Source organism: Leucoraja erinacea, chromosome 22, assembly GCF_028641065.1.
Source record: "Leucoraja erinacea ecotype New England chromosome 22, Leri_hhj_1, whole genome shotgun sequence".
NCBI lineage: Eukaryota > Metazoa > Chordata > Chondrichthyes > Rajiformes > Rajidae > Leucoraja > Leucoraja erinaceus.
The window spans coordinates 15,632,717-15,660,184 of record NC_073398.1 but is presented as its reverse complement, the minus strand read 5'-3'; the positions used below and the strand labels follow the sequence as shown (position 1 = coordinate 15,660,184).

General features: G+C 41.2%; 1 protein-coding gene and 1 long non-coding RNA gene across 5 annotated transcripts in view; both read right to left on the bottom strand.

Moving 5' to 3' along the window:
- Positions 1 to 356: 356 nt before the first annotated feature.
- LOC129707745 (uncharacterized) lies at positions 357 to 7,146 on the bottom strand. The gene is made up of 3 exons (XR_008725229.1): positions 7,062 to 7,146; positions 3,806 to 3,870; positions 357 to 1,180 (listed from the first exon to the last, which is right to left on the bottom strand). It is a non-coding gene; the product is annotated as an uncharacterized LOC129707745 (long non-coding RNA).
- A 10,883-nt stretch (positions 7,147 to 18,029) lies between these two features.
- Positions 18,030 to 27,468, bottom strand: part of LOC129707738 (pendrin-like) — a 63,989-nt gene continuing 54,550 nt past the window's right edge. For all 4 annotated transcript variants that reach the window (XM_055652989.1, XM_055652990.1, XM_055652992.1 and 1 more), the window contains 4 exons: positions 26,903 to 26,957; positions 25,845 to 25,990; positions 24,116 to 24,193; positions 18,030 to 20,579 (listed from right to left, as the gene is read on the bottom strand). In XM_055652989.1, the coding sequence (XP_055508964.1) occupies positions 20,556 to 20,579; positions 24,116 to 24,193; positions 25,845 to 25,990; positions 26,903 to 26,957 (303 nt within the window). In that variant the 3' untranslated portion in view covers positions 18,030 to 20,555. The remainder of the gene's footprint in view (positions 20,580 to 24,115; positions 24,194 to 25,844; positions 25,991 to 26,902; positions 26,958 to 27,468) is intronic.

The window sequence follows — 27,468 nt, the reverse complement described above, 5'->3', positions numbered from 1 at the left end:
CTCCCGTGAGGACAGCCAGCCCGAGGGTGGAACGAGGCTCCCGTCGGAGCGGCCGAGCTTGGGAAGGTGCGGCGCTGGCAGCCCGAGGGAGGTTCGGCGCCCAAGTTGGGGCGGCCCGGTCCGGGGGGAGAAGCGACGCCCAAGTCGGGGCGGCCCGGTCCAGGGGAGGTTCGGCGCCCAAGTCGGGGCGGCCCAGCCCGAGGCTGAAGATGGCGCAGTACTCACGTGAGGGTGGCTGGGACGGTGTTCTGGCGGCGGTGGCCTGAGTCCGGCGTTCGGCCGCGGGGCACCAGCTGTTTCTGCAGGACTGGTGGGCGGCAGCTTCAACCACCCCGGGCCGCGGGACTGTGCTTAACATCGCCCGGGGGGGGGGGGGGGGGGTATCGCCCCAGCGCAGAGGGAGAAGAGGAGGGAAGAGACTGCGACCTAAGACTTTTGCCTCCATCACAGTGAGGAGATGCTGGGTGGACTCACTGTGGTGGATGTTAATGTGTGTTTATTGTTGTTTTATTGTATTGTATTATATGTATGACTGCTGCAATTTCGTTCAGACTAAGTCTGAATGACAATAAAAGGCTATCTATCTATCTATCTATAAAAATAAAAATGTAAAGATGAAAATGCTTTAAAAATAAACAGCTCCCTTTCCCGTCGCTTTGTGCAACTTCAAGCTTCATAACAGGACCCCTGTGACACACCGTTGTATAACTTTCCAAATATGTTTAGGTTTGGAAAATGATTAACAAACACTTTGACAGGGACTTGGAAGTCTTGTTGTATGAGATCAACAAAGAGACGTAGGTCATATACATCAGGGTGTAGAGATGGCAGGAGTTGATGCAATAGTTGACAGTCAGGAGTGATAGTTGCGTAACATGGAGTGATGCTGAAACAAATTCAACAACCTCATTGGAACGGTGGTCGAGGGGTTCAGTGCAAAGGGCATGCATCTCACGTGACCTCCTACAGCTGCAACAGTTGACCATTCAGCCATCAGCTGACCTTCTCCAAAATTATTGAGCGCTCAGTACTCCGCTTCTCCATACATGCTACCCACACGTAACGTCCCCTTCTCTACACATATTGATGGACACACAATATCGACCGTTGCCTTATTTTCTCCAAAACTCAACACACGCTCTCACATCCAGAGAACTTCTCAAATGATTGTTGGCAGAGACTGTTTAGAACAATAGAGATGGAAAGGGGATTTAATAAATGTAAATAACATTTGGACAAGAAACTAAAGAATACCACAGATGGCAGGAATCCAAAGTAAATGCAGCACGGTGGCGCAGCAATAGAGTTGCTGCCTTACAGCGCAAGAGAGCCGGGTTTGATCCTGACTACAAATGCTGTCTGTACGGATTTTGTACGTTCTCCCTGTGACCGCATGGGTTTTCTCTGGGTGCTCTGGTTACGTCCCACACTGCAAAGATGTAGAGGTTTGTAGGTTAATTGGATTTGGTTAATTGTCCCAAGTGTGTGGGATAGTGCTAGTGTTCGGGGATGGCTGGTCGGCGTGGATGGGCCTGTTTCTGCGCTGTATCTCTAAAGGCTAAAGTCTAAAGTCTAAAGCAAAGTAATTATCATGCATCTATGGAAATGGAAACAATTAATGCATTGAGACCATTTGTTGATTTGTGAAAGAGAGATAAAAGGGAAAATTATATTGCAGAGAAGGCGACAGGAGGAAGGGATAAGAGAAATGGAATATCTGTGATAGTGTGAGACCAGAGCAAATGTTTCAATGAAGCGCTTAGAGCGCATTATGTTTTTTTTGTGTGTAATATGCGGCTAATATCAGGGGCTCTGTGACATGCCCAGGTAAACAGAATTGACGGAGTGAAAAAAACGGAACTAAAATCACAGATGGATGAATTACGGTAGAAACAGTCAGTTCTGATACAGACAGGAAAAACAAGTTACCTAAATTTGGAGGGACTAATATTGGTGTATGGAAGGGTGTAACATGCCCAGATGGAAGATGAGGTGCTGTTCCTCAAGCTTGCGTTGTAACAGTGTAGGAGGCCACAGACTAAGGATAAGATGGAGAATTAGTGACAGGCAATCAATATCACTGGTCCCTGAGCCTGGAGAGGCTTATCTCCCTATGTAATTGTGGCATTTTCTTAGGGGATGGCAACTGTTCATAAATTCATTTCAGCAGGGAATCAATCACGGTTTTCATTCACAATGGGGTGAAAAAAATCATTGTGCAATTGAACATCTAGATTGAGGACCAAATGATCTTTCAATTTCAATATAAAATCATATCACTCATGAAATCACCTCAAACTCTCTCTCAAAAAAAGACATCAAGTGCTGGGGTAACTCAGTGGGTGAGGTAGGTATCGCTGGAAAACATGGATAGGTGATGTTGAGGTCGGGAGCATGTCTTTTGGAAAGTTTAGGGGAAACCAGAGTACCTGGAGAAAACCAACATGGTGACAGGGGGGACATGTAAGCCCCACACAGACAGTACCTGAGGTCAGGATCGATCTGGGGCCTGCGAGACAGCAGCTCCACTGTGCCTTTCTGTTAAAGGTGGTCCTTGGATTCCTATTCAATTCTTCCCCTCTCACAAATCTATGCTATCTATTTTCAAATCTCTCTACCTTGGCAATAAGATAACATACAGCAAGTCCAATTGGTTCTTGCCTTCAGTACTCCCACCCTGTTCTTGCCATAAGGTGAGAGAACATTCCATTGTCCCGCCATTGGTTCAAAAATCCAATTCTCTTCCATTGGTCCTTGGGCCCAAGTCTCCTAACTCTACTTTTTCCAATTGGCCCACAAGTCCAAGCCCCACTTCCACTTCATCTTATTGGTCATTGGGTTGACCTCCTCCAATTGCTGACTACCTGTAGGTATGCTTCAGGAGTACAGAGAAGGTTCACCAGACTGATTCCTGGGATGTCAGGACTTTCATATGAAAAAAGACTGGATAGACTTGGCTTGTACTCGCTAGAATTTAGAAGATTGAGGGGTGATCTTATAGAAACTTACACATTTCTTAAGGGGTTGGACAGGCTAGATGCAGGAAGATTGTTCCCGATGTTGGGGAAGTCCAGAACAAGGGGTCACAGTTTAAGGATAAGGGGGAAATACTTTAGGACCGAGATGAGAAAAACATTTTTCACAGACAGTGGTGAATCTCTGGAACTCCCTGCCACAGAAGGTAGTCGAGGCCAGTTCATTGGCTATATTTAAGAGGGAGTTAGATATGGCCCTTGTGGCTAAAGGGATCAGGGGGTATGGAGAGAGAGCAGGTACAGGATACTGAGTTGGATGATCAGCCATGATCATATTGAATGGTGGTGCAGGCTCGAAGGGCTGAATGGCCTACTCCTGCACCTGTTTTCTATGTTTCTATGTGCTGCTGGAGTTCTGGAAAGTTCCACTTGCAACAAGTTACATGAAGCAGGAGGATATTCTAACTCTAGTGGCAATGAACTGTCTACAGCTGGAAAGATTAGGATGGAACCAGGTGAGGGCAATCCAACCCAGCTGGTTGGTGACATTTCCAGCTGCAGAACATGTTTTTCTTGAGCTCCGTGCAAATAAATTCCTTGGCTATGTTTTTTTGTTGCTGCCCATAGCACATGCACGACACCCTGAGGCCTGACCTTGAGATTTTCATTTGGATCCAGTTTGAAGGCACTAAACGGTAACAGCTATTTTGATCTAACCAAGCCTTCGAGATTACAGCTGACATACTGAAATGCACCAAAGCAACTGCACTGTTTTTTATTATAACATGCACTTGCTATCTGGCATTGTAAGGAGTCAACATTGTACTCACGAGAAGGGCAGTTTGTGACGTGACTGAACTCCCTGCCTGTTCAGAGCAGAAACATCAACAAAACACTGCAGAAAAAATGAGAGACTCTTAGTGCAATAATGCATTATTTTAAAACTACCAGCATCTCCAAACTCTTTGTCCTAGGAATCAGCATCTCCCTCTGCCACTGGCTTCTTCACTTTCTGACCCGCAGGCCACACTCAGTGAGGATAGGTGACGTCACTGCCTCCACAATAACCCCCGGCACCAGTGCCCTGCAAGGTTGCGTTTTCAGTCCACTACTGTACTCCCCACACTCTCACAACTGCGTGGCAAAGTTCGGCTTTAACTCCATTTGCAAGCTTGCTGATGACTCCCTTGCGGTGGGCCAGATCATGGACAATGATGAAACGGAGTACAGGAAGCAGAGAGTGAAGTTGGTAACATGGTGTCAAGCCAACAGGCTCTCCCTCAATGTCAGCAAGATGACAAAGCCAACTATGGACTTCAGGAAGCAGAGTGGAGTGGAGTGCATGCCCCAATCAGCATCAATGGTGTCAAAGTGGAAATGGCTGAGAGCTTCAAATTCCTTGGTATTAATATTACCAATGATCTATAATGGACCAACCACATTGATGTGACAGTTAAGAAGGCATAGCAACACCTCTACTTTCTGAGGAGACTGAGGAAATTTGCAATCTTCTACATATTCTGCACTCTGTATCTATCTATGTACCCTTTGCTCTATTCTATGTACTCAAATCTAACCTATAATTATATAGTATATCTGATCTATTTAAACAACATTGAAAACAAAGCTTTTCACTGTACCTTGGTACATGTGACAGTAATAAATCTAAACCTACAAAAATATCTTTACTATTACTGAGGTGGTAAATTGGTCAGGAATCTAGGAGAACATGTTTCATATAGGTATGCTCACTGCTGCAGGGTGGTCGTGCTTTGGAAACTACACGCAAAATAATAATTATAAATTATGCTCACAGTTGAATGCACATAATAAACAACTCTTCTTTGGAGCTGGAATTTTGTTATGGCGTGAACCACATTCTATTATGATTGTATTTCATGCTAAATACTGCTGCATGTATAATACTGCTGTTGGAATATTTGCAGATGGTATGCAAAGATAGTTTGCAAGCAACTATTCTTAGTTATGCAAGGGTAAAAACAAATCCCCTTCGATGCTGTGTCATAATTTCTTGGTGCATTCTATCTCATAATTAGGAGAAAACTTTTAAGAACAATAAAATGTAGTGATCTTTTGAGAATTATTCTATACTGTACTCTGCACTGATTTCCTATACTGTGTGCTGCAAGAAGAATGATTGGAAAGAAGGGCATCAAAAACAATGAGGGCAGTTCCACATACTCCGTTTGATCAGTGATAATGTAATGATAAGGCTGTTAACTTTGGCCCACTTCCCAAAAATACTTCAGCCAGTTTCTCGTGCAGCCTCCAGAAATTTCCTTTAAGAACAAGTGGGTAGATCGCACAATAGTTGAAGCAAATGGGTGAGTATGCACCATGTAATCATTGCAATTTGTAGCATGAAAGAAGACTAGGCAGCCCTGGCGATATGTTAATGTACAGTGCACTCTCACCCACTCATGGTCAAAAATTGGAAACAAGCCTTTCTTGCTGGCGAGGTCACCGATTTACAGCTAGAATCAGTTTCCTATCTGTTTCTGGAGGATGCGGTGGGAGCTGATGACAGTTTCCCTGGAAGTTGCACCGTGGATTTTGGGTGCACAATATAATCCCCCCTGCAATTCCACATCCAACCCACAGACTTGGAGATGGATACTCTTGCCCAGAGTAGGTGAATCGAGGATTAGAGGACATAGGATTGTGATGGGGAAAATATTTAATAGGAATCTGAGCGGTAATCCTTCGTGGTGGGTGTATGGAACAAGCTGCCAGAGGAGGTAGTTGAGGCTGGGACTATCCCAATGTTTAACAAACAGTTAGACAGGTACATGGATAGGACAGGTTTAGAAGAATATTGACCAAATGTGGGCAGGTGATACTAGTGTAGCTTGGACATGTTGGCCGGTGCGGGCAAGTTGGGCCGAAGGGTCTGTTTCCACACTGTATCACTCTTTGACTCAGTTAGGACTAACTGACAATATCAAGGGAATCTCATTACCGTACTCTAGATGAAAGTTTGCCGCCACATTCTCAAGGTCTAAGACGGATGAGTTAGAAATGCTTACTTGCAAATGACACCTTCACCTGTAAATACTTAAATAAAGGCCCACATCCTGTCATCCGCACAATTCAGGTGAGAAGCACAAAGAGGCAAAATATTTAAAAGGGTCTTGAGGGGTATTTTCTTTGCATAGATGGGTATATACAGTCGATCGAGCTGCCAAAGAAAGTGGCTTATGCAAGTAAATTAACTCCAGGTAAAAGACATTTGGACGGTCCATGAATAGGAAAGATGTAGACCAAAATGGGCCAAACATAGGCTAACAGGACTTGTTTAGGTGAACATCTCGTTGATATGGGTGAGTTCGGCCAAAGGGTCCATTTCCATGCTGTATTTCTTTGTAACTCTATGTATTCTAGTTAGTTGCTGATTGATTTCATCAGCTATAGGATAATTCCAGGGGCATTTGTGTTTCCCTTCATTACCTCATGTTGCAAGTTTCTACAGAGACTGAAAGGCCTGGTTTGAAATTATGTAATTGAATTCAGTTTTTGCTCAAATCCCTGTTACTTGACATAGGCAATAGACAATAGGTGCAGGAGTAGGTCATTCGGCCCTTCGAGCCACCACCACCATTTAATGTGATCATGACTGATCATCCCCAATCAGTACCCCATTCCTGCCTTCTCCCCATATCCCCTGACTCTGTTAACTTTAAGAGCCCTATCTAGCTCTCTCTTGAAAGCATCCAGAGAACCCGCCTCCACTGCCCTCTGAGGCAGAGAATTCCACATACTCACAACTCTCTGTGAGAAAAAGTGTTTCCTCGTCTCCGTTCTAATGGTTAGTATTAGTATGATGTATTAGTGGTAGAATGACCATTGTTTAACAATAAAGGGTCACCCATTTAAAGCAGAAATAAGGTGATGTTCTTTTTTCACATTGTAATCCACAGCCATAATAGCAGGACTCTGAGTTTGCTCGGCAGCAAACTGCCCTTGAATGCCTTGTAGAAAATAAATATGGGATTAGTGTAGGATTAGGCACAGTGGTGCAGCTATAGAGTCGCTGCCTCACCGAACCAGGGATTGATGTTCACCTACCCGATCTTGAGTGTTGTCTGTGTGGAGTTTGCATGTCTCCCATGGTCACTCTGGTTTCCTCTGGGTCCTCTGGGTCCTCTGGGTCCTCTGGATTGCTCTCATTTCAAAGACGTGCGGGTCGGTATGTGAATTGGCAGCTGTAAATCGGCCACTGTGTGCAGGCGAGTGGTAGAATCTGGATGGATTTAATGGGTATGTGGAAGTATTAAAAAAAAGTATTTACTGTAGGATCTGTGCAACTAGGTGATTGATGGGCTGAAGGGCCTGTTAATGTGATGTGGCGCAAATTTGTGTGCTTGATATTCAGGGCAAGCATGGTGGACTGAAGAGCCTCCTCAAATTCCGAATACGTCCAGGAATCTGCGATAATATTCAAGACTGAGACATCCACCATCAGACACTACATGATAGCGAAGACAAAGGTAAATATGTTTCTCCCACTGATTCTTTCACTCATCACCTGCTGAAACCACATCCTTCAGATTTGACCAGCTAAATCAGTAATGAAGCTATCAGCTGCTCTCCCACCATTAATATGTTCAGTGCTCTTCCTGACTCAGTGGAGGTTGAAGTGGAGGAGCACTAATTAACCAGCTGAGGCTGGATGGTAATCCAAGGAGCGCTCCTCATGTTTGATACACAAAACCTCACAGAATTCAGACCCATCGTTGGTACTCAAGGAGGCATTCTCTCACAGTGTATGCCAAGGCACCACCAACTCTACTGAATCTGTCCTGCTATTGAGATAGGATATGACTACAGACCAGTAGCGCTCACTTCACATATTATGAAGACATTTGAGAGACTTGTCCTCTCCTACCTCAGGACTAGTGTGTCAACTCAAATGGATCCTTTACAGTTTGCATATCAGCCCAACATTAGTGTCGATGATGCCCTTATTTACATGCTGCAGAGGGCATACACACATCTGGACATCCCTGATGCATCTGTAAGAATTACATTCTTTGACTTCTCTAGCGCTTTTAACACAATTCAGCCTCGACTGCTAGGGGAGAAGATGGAGAAGATGAAGGTGGATCCATTAATGGTACTGTGGTGTTTGGATTACCTTTTCCTCAGACCACAGTATGTGCACCTACAGAACAATGTCTCAAGCACCATCATGAGCAGCACAGGGGCTCCACAAGGAACTGTGCTGGCTCCATTCCTGTTCACCATCTACACAGCGGATTGTCAATATAACAGCTGCTTTTTGCAGAAATTTTCAGATGACACAGCTGTTGTAGGCCTCATCAAAGGGGGCAATGAGGAGGAGTATAGAGACACAATTAACAACTTTGTGGAGTGGAGTGCACACAATAATCTCCATCTCAACACCAAAAAAACGAAGGAGATAGTTGTGGATTTCAGGAGGGGGAGGAGGAGGACTCAACCAACACCAATCGCCATCAGGGGCACTGAGGTGGAGGTGGTCGCCAACCACAGGTACCTTGGTGTGCAGCTTGACAGTGAGCTGGACTGGAAGAGTCATATGGAGGCGGTGTACAGGAAGGGACAAAGTAGACTGTATTTTTTAAGGAGGCTAAAGTCATTTAATATCTGTCAACCCCTACTGTGCAGTGTCTACCATTCAGTGGTAGCCAGTGCTCTGTTTTTTGCTGTGGCCTGTTGGGGAGAAGGCGCCCGAATAGCGGACAAAAACAGACTGGATAAGCTGATCAGGAAGGCCGGCTCAGTGGTTGGGGCAGAGCAACTAACGGTCAAGCAGGTGGCAGAGGCCAGAACTCTGAAAAAACTAGGCTCAATAATGACCAACCCCACTCACCCACTCCACGCCCTGAAGGTGATCAAGTGCAGCATCTTCAGTCAGAGACTGATTGCACCAATGTGCAAAACGGAGAGACATAGGAAGTCTTGTATACCAGCTGCTATAAGGTTTTATAATGCACAAAAATTTTAACTTATTATGTATTGAAGATATCTGTTGAAATGTGTGGTGTTATGTCTGTCTTGAAGCTGTTGTGGCACTGTAATTTCCTGTAAAGGATTATTAAAGGTTATTCTATTCTATTCTATTCTATTCTATTCTATCCCTGGGGGTAACAACAAAATAATCTGGGACATTGCCTGAAAGGCATGAAGCTTGCTTGTCTGACCCATGAGACAGTTCTTTTAATTTAATCAGTCACCAAACGTTTATGAAAAACAGTTTTCAGGGTAAGCTGAGTGGGGTGTAGTATCATCATATGTGAATCTTGTACCAACTTCATTGCTGGGTAGTCTGTCTGGTTTGTTGGCTTAATCTGTTTTTGTCACAGAGGGTGGCGAAAAAATGAATGATTACCACGCCTGAAGTCAATTGTCAACGCCAAAGTTGTGAGCTTGTTATGATCCACAACAGGTAAGAATTAACACATTGCTTCTTTCCACGAGATTGGTGAAACAGGTGGGTTTCTATGTCAATTAAAAAAAACTTGCTGAAAATCTGAAACAAATTAAGAAAAAGTTGGAAAAACTCAGCAGATGAGGCAGTTCGTGCAAAAGGAAAAGTCAACCATTCAAAAAAAGAGAGAAGCATACTCCCAGAACAGTCACTGTTGTTTCCCACAGATGCTGCCTGACCTGTTGAGTACTACCAGCGTTTTCCATTTTTTTTGTATTTTTACAACAATCCTTGAGTTTCATGGTCAACATAACTGGTAACCACATTTTTAAAAGAGATATTCAGATAACTTACAAGACACTGAGTTTAGTTTTCCAAACTGGCCTGGTTACATTTTTTAGATAATGGGTCTGATAAGTTAACAAGTACTACTGTTGAGTGAGCTTAGTGTCAATTTATTCTCAGTAAGAGACAAGGAAGTGCGTTAATGAATGCCATGTAACCCGTTTGCTAAGTTGCGCAATTCGTCATGGTAGATCAGCAGATATGATGAGTTAGCAAAATGGGCAGAGAAATGGCCAATGGAACTTAAACCTGGAAAATGAAAGGTCACGCATTGTGGGAAGACAAATAAGGTCAGGGTATGCACAATGAGCAGAACTACAGTACACCCCAGTGTTGTGAACGGGAAAGGCTCCCTCCAATGGGCTGTAGTCTTTGTCTTTTGAACTCAGGGCTTCCTTGCACAATAGTTCTTCCTGGGTTACAGTTGCTAATGCCTTATATGTTTTTTTTTCCTTTTATGTTTTAAAATCAATCTTTCAGAATACTGGGGCTACTTAAATCCTACCTGAGCCAATCTGGCACAGAGAAGTTTAGAAATGATTGGCCCCGATAGTTTTCCCACATGGATATTATGACCAAGTGTATCTATCTAGGTATTTAATTTTAACCAAGGCTTCTGGTTCTCTCTTGGCCATAGTGACAATGGACATTTATGCCTGGAATTGAGGTCTTTGATGCCATGGAGGAAGTTTCAGTATTTCTTCTCCCATTACAACCAAATGGCCACTTTGTTGTAGTGTACAGTTTACTGGACCTCTGTGATTTTGAGCTAAGAACTCCCATTTAGTACAATCAAATAGCAACTCCTTTTCTTCCTACTACACATTACAACTATCCTTACCCGTATCTATTATAGATCAGATTTCAGTCTGTACCTCATCTCACCCTGCCTTCCCCTTGTCTCAATTTCTCTGTCATCACCACATGTGTTCTTAAGATGAGGCCCTCTGCTCAGGAGCATCTGAAACAAATTACTTCTGAAAATGTGGCTTTCCCTCTACTATAGTTGATGAAGTTTCACATGCATTTCGTCAATGTACTGCACATTTCTTTTGACCAACCCCTGCTCCACACCTCTCCATGCAGAACAGCAATGGAGTTCTCTTAGTCCTCACCTTTCATCCTACCAGCCTCCATCCCTCAATCTTCTGCTGAGAAGGAATGGGTGACATTTCCTTTTCCTTCTCTCCAGAGATGATGCCTGTCCCGTTGAATTACTCAAGCTTTTTGTGTCAATCTTCGGTTTAAACCAGCATCCCCAGTCCCTTCCTACTCATAATCCTCTGTTACTTGTTTCTATAAGCTCCAATGTGAAGTGTAACAGCTTTCCCTACCTTGCACCCACTTTGCAATATCCAGGTACCTAAACAGCCCTTGCAGGTGAGGCAGAAGTCCATCTGCTCCTCTTCCAACTAGCTCAACTGCATTAATTGCTCAAGGTGTGGCCTATTCTGCAATAGTGAAACCAGGCATAGATGAGGTGAGAATATTACAGAACACCTGTGCTCCACCTGCATTGGCCATTTCGAGCTTCCAGTTGCATGTCATTTTAAATCGCCTTCCCACTCTCACGCTGATCTGTTTGTCCTCGGCATTCTCTATTGTTACAGAGATGACAGATGCAACATCCTCACATTCCTTACAACCCTATGGTATGAACATTGACTCTTCCAATTTTAGGTAAACACACCCTTGGTGCTTTCCTCCCACACATACTTGTCTGCCTGCATAGCTTTCTGCTGTCTGCATAGCTTTCTCTCACTTTGTTCATTCCTCCCACTTCCCATCTCCAAAAAGAAAATCCTAATTCCGATTGCCCATCATCCACTCCCCATCTGGTTCCACCCACCAGGTTTTATCCCACCTTTTGCCTCCCCGCTCCCATCCACAGGAACCATTATATGTTGGCCATCTTTCCTATTCTCTTCCGTTCTGATGCGGGATTTTGATTTGAAATGTCGACATGCACTTTTTGCCTCCACAGATACTGCTTGACCTGTTGTTTCCTTCCAGAGTTTATTCAGTTTAGTTTTTAGTTTAAAGATACAGTGCAGAAACAGGCCCTTCAGCCCACTGAGTCCACAACAACATGCAATCCCCGTATACTAGCGCTATCCTACTCACCAGGGACAATTTACAATCTTTACTGATCCCAATTAATCTACCAACCTGTACGTCTGGAGTGTGGGAGGAAACTGAAGCACCCGGAGAACTCTGTACAGCCAGCGCCTGTAGTCAGAATCAAAGCTGGGTCTCTGGTGCTGCAAGGCCGCAACTCTACTGCTGCGCCACCGTGTCAGTTAGAAAACTGTTCTGTTTTGTGTGGCAGGGAACTGCAGATGCTGGTTTAAACCGAAGACGGACACAAAATGCTGGAGTAACTCAGTGGGACTGGCAGCATCTCTGTAGAAAAAGAATAAGTGATGTTTCTGGTGGAGACCCTTCTTCAGACGGTCTCCCTCCCTGAAGCATTACCAATTCCTTTTCTCCAGAAACGCTGCTTGCCCCGTTAAATTACTCCAGCATTTGTATCTATCTATTGTTTTGTTTCTGTTTAGTCTGTACCTGACGGTTCAGTTGTTGCAGGTGGCGTCTCACAACATCTCCTAATTCACACATCTTTCATCTATCAGCACCACTGGACACTCTTCCAGTTACACCAATATCAATTCTCTGTGCGATCTCAGAGAACTTCACAGATCATTACCCATCCTCGTGTGTGGCCTGTTCAAAATGAAAACACTCTGATGTTCTGATGGAGTCACACACGGGCTGCTTAGCTTATCATGTACACACTGACTGACCAATGAGCACCCATGTGTATCATTCCATCTTCCATTGGGCCTACAGTCTGTTGGTAATTCAAGTCCTCATCTAAAAACCCCTTAACTACTGTTCCAAGATGGCTGTTTTTTAATTATTTTCTCTCCTCACAGTAAGCTGTGATTACACACAGATGGCTTCTTTTCCCATAGAGATTTGTAGAGGTTTAGCTGCACACCATGTGTTACTACAAAGCTCTTCTCCGAGGCAGTAGAGACAAACTCTTACAACATTTATACGTGCAAATGGCTCTGGGACTCGACACTTGCTGGCTAGCGTTTAGGTGGGGAAACAGGTATTCCAATATTGACGCGCAAGCGAGTTTTCATCTAAACCTCCCAGCACCAGTTGGCAATTCTATTTCTCCTTCCTAATCACCACTACCATTCTACTCCTCCCTTCCTTTACATTCTCCCCCATCCACCCTTTCTTCCCTCACCCTTCTTGTTGTAATCCCCCTTCTTTCTGCCTGCACATGTCACTGTTCACTTTCCACCCCCCTCCCTTTCTTTTCTCGTCCATATTCTTTTCATCTCCCTCCATCCAGGCTCCTTCCAACCGTTTCGGCCCGAAACGTCGCCTATTTCCTTCGCTCCATAGATGCTGCTGCACCTGCTGAGTTTCTCCAGCAATTTTGTGTACCTCCTTCCAACCATCTATCTGTAAAAAAAAAACCCCACCTTGTCAATTCCCCGTGCCCTGCCACGCTTTAGCTGCCTCCCCTTTTCCAGCTTTTTTTTAATCTCTCTCTCGCCCACCCCCCACTCATCATCAACAATCAGTCTGATGGGGGGTCTCAACCAAAATCATCACCTATCCATGTTCTCCAGAGATGCTGCCTGACCTCCTGAGTTACTCCAACACTTGATATCCTTTTGTGCATTAACCAGCATCTGCAGTTATTTGTTTCAATAGTGTAGATGTACATCCACTGGGATAAAATCAGGTCCAGACCGTTGGAAATGTGATAATGACAATTGTCTAAGAACTTCTTCCAACATGACACACAAAAATCAGGTTTGTAAATGTGATAAGTCAATTCTACTTCCATTGCCGAGCTAAACTATGCTAACAAATGATTTAAAAAAAAACACAATAGTCAGTCCACTACTGGCAAAAGGATATGTTTGTTGAATGCCATCAACTAGTTAATAATACTAGAAAGTTCATTTTTAGCCTAGACTTACTGTTTAATAATAACACAAACATATTAGAGACTAATCGCTACAGTTATCAATTCTAAATGTGATTTTCGCTCTGAAAGAATCATAGGAGCATCCAGAGACATTACCCAATTCCAGCCACAACAGCTCTGGTTCAATAACTATACCTGTAAGGAATGAACAGCCACAGAAGCTATACTTTGATATCCACACATAACTAACATGTTGGAACACAACAGGAATGAAGCTTTGCTGAAATTAATCACCAGTTGGCATTCTTCCACACAGTATAGTTATCTGGAACTGTAATTATAATAATAATAATATATTTTATTGTCATTGCACAATAGTGCAACGAGATTTGGTATGCAGCTTCCATCCGATGTCATAACTTAAATAACTAATAACATTTAGATTTAGATACCCCGAGAAACATGGTTTGTAAAAAGAACATTACAACAGTAAAACAGTTCAAACAGACTAAAGTGCAGATGTGTCTGTGCAACGTGACCATCTGAGGGAGACAGTCCGGGGGGGGGGAGGGGGTGGGGGACACAGCAGGGCCGGTTCAGAGCCTGGGAATGAAGCTGTTCCTGAGTCTGGAGGTTCGGGCGTCTGCCGGAGGGAAGTAGTTCGAACAGTCCATTACAAAGGTGTGAGGAGTCTTTATGGATGCTGATGGCCTTCCTGAGGCACCGTGTGTGGTAGATGCCCTCCAAGGCTGGTAGCGGTGTCTCAATGATCTTCTGCGCTCTGTGGATGATGCGCTGAAGAGCTCTCGTCTCCGCCTCCGTGCAGCTGAGATACCACACAGAGATGCCATAAGTTAATATGCTATCTGTGGTGCAGCGGTAGAACGTTGACAGCAGCTGTTGGGGCAGACCAGTCTTTTTTAATGTTCTCAGGAAGAACAGTCATTGCTGTGCCTTCTTGACCAGCGCAGCGGTGTTGGTGGACCATGTGAGGTCCTCCGAAATGCGAGTGCCCAGAAACTTAAAGCTGGACACTCTCTCCACACTGTCCCCGTAGATGGAGATTGGGGCATATTCTCAAAGGGCATATCCCTTTGTTTTTAATTATTCCCAACTGTTTCACTATCCACAAACATCACGGACAACTCGTGAGACCTGTTGTCATGAGACGTTTGCATGTAGTTCTCCAAACTAAAATTGTTCAGCTGGATCATTTGTTGTACCATCTTATAGAATGCAGAGATATCAAAAGAACAGCAAATACAAGGGATAGAATGGGCACACGGGCTCCACATAATACCAGAAATATTTTTTGGAGCCAAAGTCCAACTTTGTAGTTGCAAATGAGCAGAGAAGATATGAAAATCATTTAGTTTAGAGATACAGCATGGTGACATTTGTCAGAGTGAGGCTAAACACAAATTGGAGGAACAGCATCTCATATTTTGTTTGGGCAGCTGACAGCCCAGTGGTATGAATATGGATTTCGCTAATTTCAAGTATCCCTGCAATTTCCTTTCTCTCTATCCATCCCTCACCCAAGTCGCACCAGCTTCTCATTTTCACCCAACAAACAGCTGCCAATGGCCCGTTTCCTTTATCACGATTACTTTTTTGCATATCTTTCATTCATTGTTCTTTATCTCTCAACATCATCTTCTATATCTTTTGTTTCCCTTTCCTTTCAGTCTGAAGAAGGGTCTCGACCCTGAAATATCACCTACTCCTTCTCTCCAGAGATGCTGCCTGTCCTGCTGAGTTACTCCAGCTTCTTGTGTCTATCTTTAGCATGGAGACAGGTCCTTTGTCCCACCGAGTCTATGGCGTCCATTGGCCATCCGTTCACACTCAATCTATTTGATCCCACTTTTTCATCCATTTCTTACACACCAGGGGCACCTTACCAGGCCAATTAACATACAAACCCGCACGTTTTCGGGACATGGGAGGAAACCAGAGCACCCCGAGGAAACCCACACAGTCACAGGGAGAACGTGCAAACTCCACATAGACAGCATCTGGGTCAGGATTGAACTTGCGTCTTTTGCACCGTGTAACCCAAATTCATTTGTAAATTAATTTCACTACAGTCTAAGTGTGAATTATTACATTTTGGTAATAATAAATGTGGTAACAAAGGGATTTAGGAGTATAAATAGACAAAGTGGCAATGCAAATAGGTAAAACCATCAGACAAACAAGCCCAACTCGTATATCAAGGACATACAGAATAGCAAAGTAAAAAGTTACACTAAACCCGAGGTAAACCCTACTTGAAATAATTAGTATGTTTCTGGTTGTGATATCAAATAAATAATATGGGAATAATGGAAACAGTCAACAGTCTGTCCTTTCTTCTTCATTAGTTTTTTTTAGTATGTGTTAAATGGATGTTTTTAGTGTTTTTTAGCTTGTTTTCATGTGGGTTGGGGGAGGAAGTTGGGGGAAACTATTTCTAATCTCCTATCTCGACGGAGATGCAATCTTTTTCCGTATCGTATCTCTGTTCGCACTGCGGCCTAACAACAAGGAGTTGGCGGCCTTTGCTAGAGACCGACTTTGAGAGCTCTACCGCGGGACTTTAACACCGCGGAGCTCACGATCCCTTTGCTAGGGGTCGATCTTTGAGCTCTACCGCAGGTGCCTGCGGATTTTAACATCGTGGAGCTCGCGATCTCTGGTCAGAGACTGACTTCAGGAACTCCAAGCCACAGGAGCTTCGACTGCCCCGACGCGGGAGCCTCGATCGCCTGTCGTGGGGGCTTCGACCGCCGGCTGTGGGAGCTTTGATCGCCCTGACCGCAGGAGAAAAATGAGGGAAGAAGATTAGACTTTATTGCCTTCCATCACAGTGAGGCATGTGGGAAATCCGCTGTGGCGCTGTTTATGTTAACTTATCTAGTTGTGAGTCATGTTGCTTTTTAAAAAAAATAAGAATGGCTGTATGGTAATTCACATATCACTGTAGCTTAATTGGTAAATGTGACAATAAAAGACCTTTGAAACTAATTTTATTCCATAGCAATAATTGGAACTGCATTAACTAGAAATGACAAACTTTTAACATCTGAAAAAATTGATAATTCAGAACAACACTGGCTTACGGTAGACTGATTGTTTTCCAGTACAACCTAATCCAGTAAAGTGGCTACTGGTCACCTGTGGCTAGTTGAGAGTTCACATGTAACCAATGCATTTTTGATCAGCAAGTTATTTACAGATACTGTGGCTGTTCAAGTGATTTCAAGTCAAAGTCACACAGGGGATATAGGAACATTTTGAATTTTATGCATTGTTGGGAAAAAATTAAAGGCAGCATGAAAGATCATTGACCCAAAAACATGAACTCAGTTACAGAAGGATGTGTGATGGCTCTGCTGGTAAGTAATGACATCCAATCCTTAGCAAGGGATGACATTCGGTCAGAAGATGCAGAATTCTTGTGGGTAGAGTTAAGATACTGCAGGGACAAAAAGACCCTGATGGCCTCCCATCAACTATATACTGGCCTCCCATCAACCACGTGACCATAAAAGACCTTTGAAACCTTTGAATTACAAGGTTTGACCCAGAAACACAAGGTTATTCCCGAGGAAGGAATGGGCAAAGTGGCCTGATTGTGTCTTGAAAAGGTTGACACATGAAGTCTTTAAAATGAGAGGTTTTGATAGATTTATATTTGTGGAGAAAATCAAAAGCCATCAATCATTAGTAAGTTAATGGGACAATTTACAATTTTTTGTTTTGGAACTCAGAGTTACAAACAGATGAAACAACTAGTATGCCAAGAATTATGGGCCAAGTTTAATTACAGAAGTGAGGAAGGAATTGAGGGTTGTAAGAATCGGATAAGGAAACATAAAGAGAGACTAAATGAACAATAAAAACAGGCTAGTAAAGTAGCTATGGCCTATTTCTGTGGTTACATAGAAGACATGTGACCTCAGTCTTTCCTTAACTGTTTTCTTTATTACACTGATCTAATCCGATCCTGTAAATATGTCATTGGTACAAAATACAGTTTATTAACAAAAAATGACTAAGCAGTCAAACAGTGAAACCCAGTCATTTTGTGCTTATAATTATAAATGAACTTAGTGTACAGAAATATTGGGAGCACTTACAGTAAGTAAAATTGGGTATAGTTTGACAGAGTATTTCATGGTCAGTTAGGATGGAGTATAAGGAGTATATCATGGCCAGTATAGGACTCCATAAGCAAATGCTCAGACATCTCACATAAGACCACCAAAAAAATCTATTTATTGAATACGAGATATGTCCCATTCATACCATTTATTAAAAACACAAACTAATATTAACTTGTATTAAATATTCAACAATTTTAATGTGATTTGTGTAGAGTCCATTGTTTCCAAAGTATTATACCAAACAAAATTCATATCAAATTGATTTTGTCTATTCTCTTAATTCCAGATCTGATAGTTCAATTTTAGCACAGAATTCAAATGATGCCATTCTTTATTACTTAATTCCATATTTACATTAAAATTGAGTGACTAACATTTTATCACAACTTAATATAAAATGCATACTATTTTACAAAGGCTACCGTTGTAATTATTATAGTATTTGAAATTTGTAATCAAAATATTTTATCTACTGGATTTTTCTGGGCAGAGATATCCAGTCTCCAATTTGCACAACTAAATATCATGAATGTTTGCAAAACAGTGAGCAGTACACTGCCAGGCTTTTTAAAGCTTTTATAAGAGCCCATCTATGTAGAAAGTATATTACAGACCACTGTTCAAAACATCCAATAACATTGCAATGTTCACTACATTAAGACAGGTGGTATCGATTGATTTTAAACAGATGTGTGCTTCCATAAATACAGTGGACACGCAAAATGAATGCATTAACCATTCATTAACTCACATTACTAATTTCTTGGCAATTTCAACTCACATACTCTACCAAACATGAAAAGAATCATTTGACATTTGATTTTTTGCTGAAACAGTATATTTGATGAAAGATAAGCTGGATTTTTAATGATAAGACAATAACATGAAGATATTCACTTCACACAATGTTAAAATTAGAAAAGAAAAATCAACTTTAATTTAATTTTATTTAATTTGCTTGTAAAGTAAAATATTAATTTTCTATCCCAAATCAAAACACCTCCATGTTCATTAATATTTTAAGGTTATTTGGGCATAAATGTTAAGCTTATAACAGAAATTAAAATCAAAAGTGTTGCTGAATAAGTTTTTCTCCTTACTTCAGTTACAGAGTAGTAAAGTTGCAGCAATCATATTCTCAAACTCTTAGTTCAAAAGAGCAAAAAAAAATGAATTTAGCTGCCAAGACCATTTGACTTAGATTTTCCATTGAGCTACTCAACAATGAGGACATTCCTGATGGAATAATACTCTAATACCTCCAATGGAATGAATAGAAATAGGAATACAAAGTCAATCTTAAAACATACATGATCCACAAATCCTCCAACAAATAATCTATGCATGGTGACATAGCAGAAGTATTATTGTTTCTGCAATGTATGAGCTTAATTTGATGGTACAAATTGAACATTAGCCACTCTTACTGGAATTTAAGCAATGTATCCTTTAGGCTGTACAACTGAAAATACTTCCCAGTTTGTTGTTGAATTTGTGCTTTTTAAATGTATCTTTCAAATTAACAATCACAGCATGGTTATCTGCATTCTTCCTCATTTTCAACCTGATGACCCTCAGTTCAAATGATAAACCCGCTTGATTTTTTTCTATATCGCCAATGGAAGGAAGTATTAGTTGGATAGATGGTATGCCAGATCTTGAATATTTGGGATATGTTATTCTATGACATGGCTAAAATTTAAAAAAAAAAAGTATAATGAGGTTCCTCTCAAATAGCTGTACTATTAATTGCTCCCTAAGAAAACGACTCGCATTCATCCACTAAAAGTATTACCTATGGATTTGACCAAAGCAAAATCCCAAATTAAAAAATATCTTCTTGTTTTTCTGCAGTGTGACTATGGAGACGTTAGATCAATAATGGGAGAATTACATTGATTTTTAGGAATAACAAAATAATTCAGTAAAAATTTGACAATTCCATGTTTTTTCCTCTAATGTACAATGTTCAGAGAATTATAATCATGCCTTAATTATGTTATATTGAATTTTGAATAAATGTGTAATAGAAAATGTAATTAGGTGTAAACAACAGAACTAATTTACTTCGGGGAAAACAATTGTTTTTGGAATTCTCCTAGATTTTTAAAAGTCATATACTTATCCTGTTTATAAATTAAAATGACACAGGAGTTAACCACGTTTTTGATGCGTAACAATTTTGATCCCGGTGAAATATGGTTGATTATATGTACTTTCACTGCCATTAAAGTTAATTCTACAATATGTTCAACCTATTTTAGACATGAAATGAACAATACAAACTGGACACCAGCAACGTGTGAACAGTCTGTGTTTCAGATCAAAATGGTGTGCAAGTCATGACCATAGGAGGCTTAACTATGCAGCAGCATTGCTCCAATTCATGAATGAAATCATGTCCCTAGTAGTGCCATGTATACCTGTATCAATCCATAGACCAAAACAACCCATAGGCACCTTTGCAGCAATAACAAGGTAGGATTTCTATACATATTTTATACATACAAAAATAGATTGAGAATTGGTTTTGATTTATATCAAAGATCATTCATTGTCTATCTACATAAACAGCAAAACACCTACATGGTGTGGGAAAACACCAGTGAACCTGTAATTCATAACAGCTTGCTGAAAACTAACATACATCAGTGCCATGGAAATTCTGTGTTCAAGGTTGTCTGGATCAATACACTTTAATAGCCGAATCCAGCGTGGCCCTATGAAAAAAGATTTGAAATAAAGCAAAAACAAATTTTATTCCATAGCAATAATTGGAACTGCATTAACTAGAAATGACAAACTTTTAACATTCAGAACAACAATGGCTTAAGGTGGACTGATTGTTTTCCAGTACAATCTAATCCAGTAAAGTGGCTACTGGTCACCTGTGGCTAGTTGAGAGTTCACATGTAACCAATTGCATTTTTGATCAGCAAGTTATTTACAGATACTGTGGCTGTTCAAGTGATTTCAAGTCAAAGTCACACAGGAGATATAGGAACATTTTGAATTTTGTGCATTGTTGGGACAAAGGCAGCATGGAAGATTATTGACCCCAAAACATGAACTCAATCACAGAAGGGTGTGTGATGGCTCCTGCTGGTAAGTAATGAAATACAATCCTTAGCAAGGGATGACATGAGGTCAGAAGATGCAGAATTCTTGTGGGTAGTTAAGAAACTGTAAGGGTAAAAATACCCTGATTGAATTTATCAACAGCCAGGTTGCAGGGTGAAATTACAGCAGGAGATACAATCGGCATGTAAGAAAGGCAATGTTATGGTGGTCCTGGGAGATTTCAATGTTCAGGTAGATTGGAAAAATCAGGTTGGTACTGGATTCCAAGAGAAGAAATTTGTAGAATGCTTAAGAGATCGCTTCTTATAGCAGCATGTGATCGAGCCTACTAGGGACAAGATCTTTTTGGATTTGGCATTGTGTAATGCATAATGCAATTAGAAAACTTAATGTAAAGGAACCCCTAGGAAGTAGTGACCATATTATGATACAATTCAAAATGTAGCTCAAGAGGAATAAGTTGAAATTGGATGCTTCAGTATTACTGTTGAGTAAAGGCAACTTCAGAGGCCTGACGAGGAGCTGGCTAAAGTTGATTGGAAATTGACCCTAACAGGAATGCCAATGGAGCAGCAATGGCAAGAGCTTCTGAGAGTAATTCCGAAGAGGCAGGATCTTTTCCGAAGAGGAAGATAGATTCTAAGTGGACATTGTGATGGATGTGGTGGACAAAAAATGTCAAGGACAGCATAAAACTAAAGGAAAATGTATATATTGCAAAGACTAGCAGAAAGCTAAAGGATTGGAAAGCTTTTAAAACCAACACGAGGCAAGTACAACGTTTCTTCAGATATAAAGGGTGCAAGAGTGGACATTAGAGTGCTGGAAAATCATGCTGGAGATGTAGTGATGGGGAATAAAGAAATGGCAGATTAATTTAATTTTTTTTTTGCATCAGTCTTCATAGCAGGACACCAGCAATGTGTCAGAAATTCTAGTGAAGAAGGTGCTTGGGTAGCTGAAAGTTCTGATGGCAAAAAGTCACCTTGACCAGATGGACTACACCTGAGGGTTCTGAAAGAGGCAGCTGTAGAGATTGTGGAGGCATTAGTAGTGATCTTTCAAGAATCACTAGATTCCAGGCTAGTCCCAGAGGACTGGAAAATTGAAAATGTTATTCCACTGTTCAAGTAGGGAGCAAGGTAAAAAAGAGGAAATTATAGGCCGGTTAGCTTGACTTCAGTGGTTGTTAAGATTTTGGAGTCCATTATTAAGGATGTGGTTTTTGAGTACCTGGAAACACATGATGAAATAGGCCAAAGTCAGCATAGTTTTGTGAAGGGGAGATCTTGCCTGAAATTTGTTGGAATTCTTTGTGGAAGTAAATAGCAGGATAGACAAAGGAAAGTCAGTGGAAGTTGTTTACTTGGATTTGTAATATTGAGGCATTTTGAGTATTGTGAGCTGTTTTGGGCCCCATATCTGAGCAGGGATGTGCTATCATTGGAGAGTGCCCAAAGGAAGTTTCTGAGAATGATCCCAGGGATGATTGGGTTAACATATGATGAGTGTTCGATGGCTCTGGGCCTGTACTTGTTGGATTGTAGAAGGATGGTGGTGGATCTCATTGAAACTTACGGAATAGTGAAAGGCCTGGATAGAGTGGATGTGGCGATGATATTTCCAGTAGTGGGAGAGTCTATGACCAGAGGGCACAGCCTCAGAATAAAAGGATGTACCTTTGGAAAGGAGACGAACAGGAATTTCTTGAGCCAGAAGGTCTGTGGAAATCATTGCCAAAGACAGCTGTGGAGGTCATGTCATTGTGAATTTTTAAAGCGAAGATTGACAGGTTCTTGATTAATAATTGTGTCAAGGTTTAAGGTGAAGGCAGGAGAATGGGGTTGGGAGGGAAAGAAAGATCAACCATGATTGAATGGTGGAGTAAACTCACTGGGCCAAATGGCCTAATTCTGCTCCTATGACCAGTCATCAAATTCTATCCAAATACATACTGAAATCACACAAACAACAATAGTGAGCAGGAACCTTGGATGATTTCCCTCTTCCTAGCCAGGGTACTTGATCTAACTTATCCAACATCAACTCAATTAGAGTAGGAATCTCGTTTGGGCATTTGAGGAAGTAAGGATCTTCATAATGGTCTTTACAAATGGAGCTGCTGGGGGACTTCTGAATGGCTAGAATGATTCACATCTAATAGATGTATTTTGACTGGATGATTTTTGGTAAGTATGCAAATAAAGAAAAAAATACCAATTTGCGGGAATTGATGTCACAATCGGCAATGTGGGAGTCAATTTCCTGGAAAAGGAACTGAAAATTAAGGAGGCTAAACCACGTCATCCAGTTGATAAAGAGATTGCTCCACTCAGGAGGAGTGGCCAATCTCAGCTTGAACAGTGCCATTGAAAAACTTGTCTATTATGATATTGGGTTCCTGTGAAACAGAATGAAGCTTGCTGTAGCTCGACTCAGATATCCGCGCAAATCTCTTCTAACAGGAACATCAGAGATGAGCTGAAGATTGGATGCTGACCTATCTGACCACTGCCTCCACTGCTGGCTGGGCCAACTGCTAAGCATCCAGTTGCTAATATCTTTTTCCATCTTTTGAGCTTTAGAAAAATATGAAGGTCAACAGACAGAAAAATATATTGGCTTCGATTTCAAGAAACACTGAGTTGCAGATATAGCTGGACATAGACTGATCCATGCTGTAACTCACTATACCAGTGGTCACTCCACATCTCAACACCCTAACCTATTGATCTCAGTCTTAAAAGTTGTAATTGATCTCAATGACATAAACACCTTTGCTCGTGCCAGTATTAGTAAAGCAACCAAATTCTGACTAGTGAAAATTTAAACTGCAAGCCCTGACATCTGATATTGTGGCACATTCAAAGACAAGCACAGCCACTGTTCAATAAATGACACAGTGAAGCAAGTTCAGCTCATAGTGCACAGACTGCCAGATTACACCTGCCATATATTGCAAAATTGTTTCCCGCATATCAATTGTGCTACATGATACCTCCAAGGCTGTACCAAGCAACAAACTACTTATGTGTTTTGTGGTTTTTTTCTGTAAACTGCTGTGTCATCGATCTCGAAGTCACGGATGACAAAGCCCACTCCCAACATCAAAGGAAATTAGTTCAAACTGAGGAAGCTATCACAAGAAAAATATTTCTTAAAGTTAAGCCTTTACCTGATTCTGATCTTCCAGTTCTTCCACGTCATCCTCCACGTCCTCCAAAGGTTCTTTTAATTCCTGCATGAGCGATATCTATTGGGGAAAATAGTAAATTAGTAAAGTTTAGATGTATAATAATTAAACAGAAATAGGCATAGAACACTACAGCACAGGTAGAGGCCCTTCAGCCCAAATGTCTGTGCCGGATATTATGCTAGGACCAATTAACTGCCTACATATAATCCATATTCTTCCATTCCCTGCAATTTCCATGTGTCTATCCAAAGCCTCTTAAATGCCACTATCGTATCTGGTACCACTACCACCCCCCGCAACACATTCAAGGCACTTGCTGCCCACTGTGTAAAAAAAACATGCCCTGCACATCTCCTTGAAACTTTGCCGGTCTCATCTTAAAACTATGCCTTTTAGTATTAGCTATTTCGATTCTGGGAAAAAGGTTCTGATTGTTTACTCTATCCATGCCTCTTAATTGTATATACTTCTGTCAGGTCTCCCCACAATGTCCAGCGTTCCAGAGAAAACAAGCCAAGTGTGCCCAACCTCACCCCATAGCTAATATGCCCCAATCCAAGCATCGTTCTGGTAAACCTCCTCTGCACCCATTTCAATGCCCCCACGTCCTTCCTGGATCAGGGTGACTAGAACTGCACGCAATACTCCAAAATGCAGCCTAATCGAAGCTGAAGGGCAGTAAATCTTATCATCTAACAAAATCTTCTATTACAGCTGACACACTATTTCTAAGTGTATTTAGCTATTTGTTTTCCCCTACAAAAAAATCAATATAACATCACTATATTTTCCTGTAAGCACCAATGTAATGCTCATTCTAGAAAGTAACAATACGTGAAATAACACTTCGAGTTGACCCTCTGCCTACTTCATCACCATGTTTCTTGCCATACTTGGCTCCCAAACATTATGACAACAGAATTGGAAAACCATTAGAAAAATAGCTCAGTAATGTTAACAAGCTCTTATAAATTACTTCAAACAACACAAGAACTCTCCACATGTTGAGAAAGATTCTGATGACTGCATAATGCATTCCAATTGATGAATTATGAATCATACTGGGAAATTCAAACAAACTACTGGCAGCTCTCAAGATGACCTTACTGTGTTTCCTCACATGCACACTGGTGGTTCCATTGTGCACTTTTGTATTTTCACCCAATAATTTGATCTACTACATATTAAACTGTGTTACACACAGGAACTTTGCTTTCTTCAGTTTCTCTTCTTCTCCAGATGCTTCTGATTTACTCATTCATAAAAAAAAAACAGATATCAGGGACATTCTTCTGCAATTAGCTGGTCCCAACCAATTATATGCTAATGCAGTATTTTTGTCTTTTCCTTCATTTATAGCATCCCTGCCTCTATATTTTCCAGACGTTATTCCAAAGTACAAAATGTAAAGGGATGTAACCCTACAATTCCATCCCAATACACTCTTCTGGCCCCCCTGCAAGTCTAACTCTTCATTCCTGTCTCCTTAAACATCAGCTCAACCATTACCAGAGAACCAGAGAACTAGAAAAGGAAATATCACATCCTTTCCCGTAAGCGGAGAATAGTTGGAATGGACTGCACAAGAGGCAGAGGAAAATGGTATGGATCTGTAAGGTGTGAACCACCACATTTATTCTGGATCTAATATGAGTTTTCTTTCTGAAAAACCAAAATTCCATCAATCGAAACTAAAATTGTCACTCACCTTCTCAAATATAGGATCTTGTATATCTTTGTACATAGCCAGAGTGTGTATGTGTACAACAGCATCGTGAACAGTGAGGTAAAACATGTCTTTTTTCAAAGTTTCATCAAAAAAGCCACATTTCTCCAATTTCTTCACAACATGATCTGGAATTTTAAAAGATTGAAAGTAATTTTAAAAATGATTAAAAATTATACCCTGTGATTTCAGCCAAAATAGATCAGAGCTTTTATTACTAAGTATGGTAATAGAGACAAATTTAAATGGTAATATATTTCCTGTACAAATTAAGGAAAAAATCCTTGAACCAAAATTGACTTTTTCCAAATCGTCTAATTAAAATTGAATCCTCAGAGACAGCCTACAGATCAGTGACATTATTGCCGAGGAAGGTTGCTTGATTCATGAGGATTGCAATTAATTACCATTGATCACTAGTGTGGAGCACTGTGTTAGGTATAATTGGCAGTCCAGTCTATTAAGCAAATCTACATAATTGCGATTTCTATAAACGGCTGAAGGCAGTGGGCAGCCTGACAACATGTAAATTTCAAGTTCTGGGTGAATGATACTCAAATCATCACGATATATGATAATTTTTAAATGTTCTAGCACACATACAGTTTCAGAAGCATTCAAAATCTACCAGAAATAAAGAAAATTGCTAAATAATATGGACAATTTAGGTGATTTTTATGAAAATTTTTGAAAAGACCTCATATTTCCCCAATGTAGCAATATATTATCTGTTCAAATGAATGGGTTCACAGATGCCAGACCTATGCATCTATTGCTACACTCCATTGTCACGGGGAGCCAAGTAGCAGTGTGGACTAACATATTTACGAGCAAGGATCTGTCCGCAAAGTACAAAACTCCATGCTCAGAGATAGATGTGCTCGAGTCCAGGACTCGCAGGCATTTACGCAAATATTGATGGTTCTCTATGGAACGGTTGGCAAAACTCAGAGGAAATGTGGCTATTTTTTGCTTGTCTTGAGCTTTTCGTATTTTTAGTCATTTGCAACAGATTAGTTATTGTTCACAATTCAAATTACCTTCATATGCTGCCACATAAACAGTTACACCTATTCGACTAAATTGCTTGACCACCTGTAATAAATAATGATGTATATGTTAGCAGGAGCCTTTAAACACCACATTCAATATTATAAATGGCAGCTGGGAGTCATTTAGACTGCGGGGTGTTTCCATCAGAATTAACCCAAAGGAATCATCTTCATTTTGTAGATGGAAATAAAACAGAAAATGTAAGACATACTCAGGTGGTGAAAGGTGATCAATCTGAAATAATAATTCTCTCACAAAGATTGGCACTTTTGGGGAAACTATAGAAAACTGAAAACTGGATGAATAGTGGAATATTGGAACATAGCCCAAGTGGGGAACTACAGGGCCTGAACGTTAATGAGAAGGATTAAAGAGGTGCTGTGCTTCATCACCAGTTACAGAATATAATGGAAATTCAATTGCACATATCCCATATCTCTCCATTCCCTAGATATCCATATGCTTGTCCAAAAGTCTCTTAAATGGTGCTATCGCATCTGCCTCAACCACTACAGGAAGGCACGGTGGCACAGTGGTAGACCTACTGCCTTAC